The following is a 1,866-nucleotide window of genomic DNA, read 5'->3' as shown; positions in this document are numbered from 1 at the left end:
CTGGGGGGTAGGGGGGAGGGATTGGGGGTATTGATGGGTGGGAGGGAGGGCTTGCTCATCTGTTCATTCATCCACACATTCAACAAATGTTGCTGAAAGCCTACTGGGTGCCAGGCACTGGACTGTAAGCACACATGGGTGACTTAAGGGAGGAGAAACTATTAGCCCCAGATTACAGATATAAAAACCGAGGCTCAGAGAGGTTCAGTGACTTGCCTCAGGCTGCCCAGCTAGACAGTGAGAGGCAGCAAGATTTGAACCCAGGTCTGACTCCACATTACCACTGAGCAACTCTGTAGGAAGAGCAGGGAGGAGCTGGGCATGCCCCGCTTTGGAAGTGTGCACACACACACACGCACACGCACACATACACACACCCCTCCCCACGCCGAGCCTGAGTAAGGTAGGGTCAGAATCCTAGGACCCTGGAGCAATCAGATACCTGTATCCAGGAAATCATTTCCTCCCGGGACCTGCTGGGAAAGTGAACACAGGTGTTGAGGAGAGCGGCCCCTCCCAGTTTTCCTGCCTCACCCAGCCCCCAGGTGGCCTACCGGGCTTGCAGCTCTAGGGTGCGTTGCTTCCCGGACACCAGGAAGGAGTGGGGGAACTCGGCATCAGTCAGCTCCCGCACCTGCCAAAAGAAGGAGGGAGGTGACCTGTTCAGACTCGTCATATCCCCCCTCCACAAGCACAGCACTGTGGAGTGGAGGGCGATGGATTGTGTCCAAGGGACACTTCAAATTCAGGGGACGAGATGGGGAGCTTGTTCACCGCCTCTCTAATCCTGTTCAGCCAAGCAAATGTGCCTGCCACTGGGCCTCACTCTAAGCAAATGGGACTTATGGTTCCCGGAATTTAGCAGCAGCTAAATTGGCCCCGTGTGAGGCAGAGGTGACAGGTCCTGACGATGGAGTCACCAAAAATGGAAATTGGATCTCAAAACCGGATGAGTATAAGAGGGTTCATTGTATCATTTTCTTGGCTTAAAAATGCCCATAATAAAAAGTTAGAGAAAATAATCTTCACAGCAATCTTGGGAGGCAGATATTATCATCCTCATTCAGGAGATGAGGAAATGGAGGCGCAGAGAGGGGAAGAGACCTGCCTGAGGCAACACAGCATCTAGAGGGCAGAATAAAGATTCCACCTGAGGTTTTCAGCCCCCGAGGGTAAGATGGAAGACCATCTATTTCCACTGCACCCCCAGAGTCATGTAAGCACAGATCTCTCCTTGGCAGTGCAGAGAGATTCCCAATGGGAAGCTAAGACACAGACCTAGAGCCCAAGAGCCTCTGCGTGGAGGAACTTAGTTGCCCTCAAATCCATCCAACACTGGAGCTCCTCTGCTGCCTCCCTGCTATGTGACAACCAGGCGTTTGCACACTCTCAGGGCAGCCCACCACATCCTAGAGAGAACTACGAGCATATCCTTCACGTTAGGCCTAGTCTATGGCCCCACGGAACCAGCCTTTCCCTCTACAAGGGGCCCAATGTGATTTAGACTCAATACCCTTGGCAATGGGGAGGGCTGGGAGGTTTATAAATGGATGAGGTTATGTGGAAAGAGGTGTTTGGGGAAAGCCACCCCAGCAGCTGTGTGCAAGGGACAAGGGGCTGGATCTGGGCAAAATGGGACAAACCCATAGCCCGAAGGCCAGTTAGGAAGCGATGCCATAAATGGTCCAGGCCTGATCCAGTGAATGCACTTCGGGGGAGAAAAGAGATTTCTAACCACGGGACAATACCAGGAAACCTGACAAGATTCCGTGACTAATTGGGTCAGGGAGACAAGAGAGAAAAAAGAAGGAAGAAATCTAAGATCTGGAGTCCAGAACTAAGAAATATGTTGCTTTGATAGACAGA

The 1,866-nt window shown here is 52.1% G+C and overlaps 1 protein-coding gene across 1 annotated transcript in view; it reads right to left on the bottom strand.

Annotated features, from left to right (window-relative positions):
- Positions 1 to 554: 554 nt before the first annotated feature.
- Positions 555 to 1,866, bottom strand: part of LOC103583190 (FYVE, RhoGEF and PH domain-containing protein 2-like) — a gene marked incomplete at both ends in the record, with an annotated part of 10,799 nt that continues 9,487 nt past the window's right edge. Inside the window, one exon of the mRNA XM_008564577.1 lies at positions 555 to 634. Coding sequence (XP_008562799.1) covers positions 555 to 634 — 80 coding nt within the window. The remainder of the gene's footprint in view (positions 635 to 1,866) is intronic.

The sequence above is a fragment of the Galeopterus variegatus genome, unplaced genomic scaffold (genome assembly GCF_000696425.1).
Source record: "Galeopterus variegatus unplaced genomic scaffold, G_variegatus-3.0.2 Scaffold20433, whole genome shotgun sequence".
NCBI lineage: Eukaryota > Metazoa > Chordata > Mammalia > Dermoptera > Cynocephalidae > Galeopterus > Galeopterus variegatus.
The sequence above is the reverse complement of the archived record's forward strand: the minus strand, read 5'-3'. Positions and strand labels throughout refer to the sequence as shown.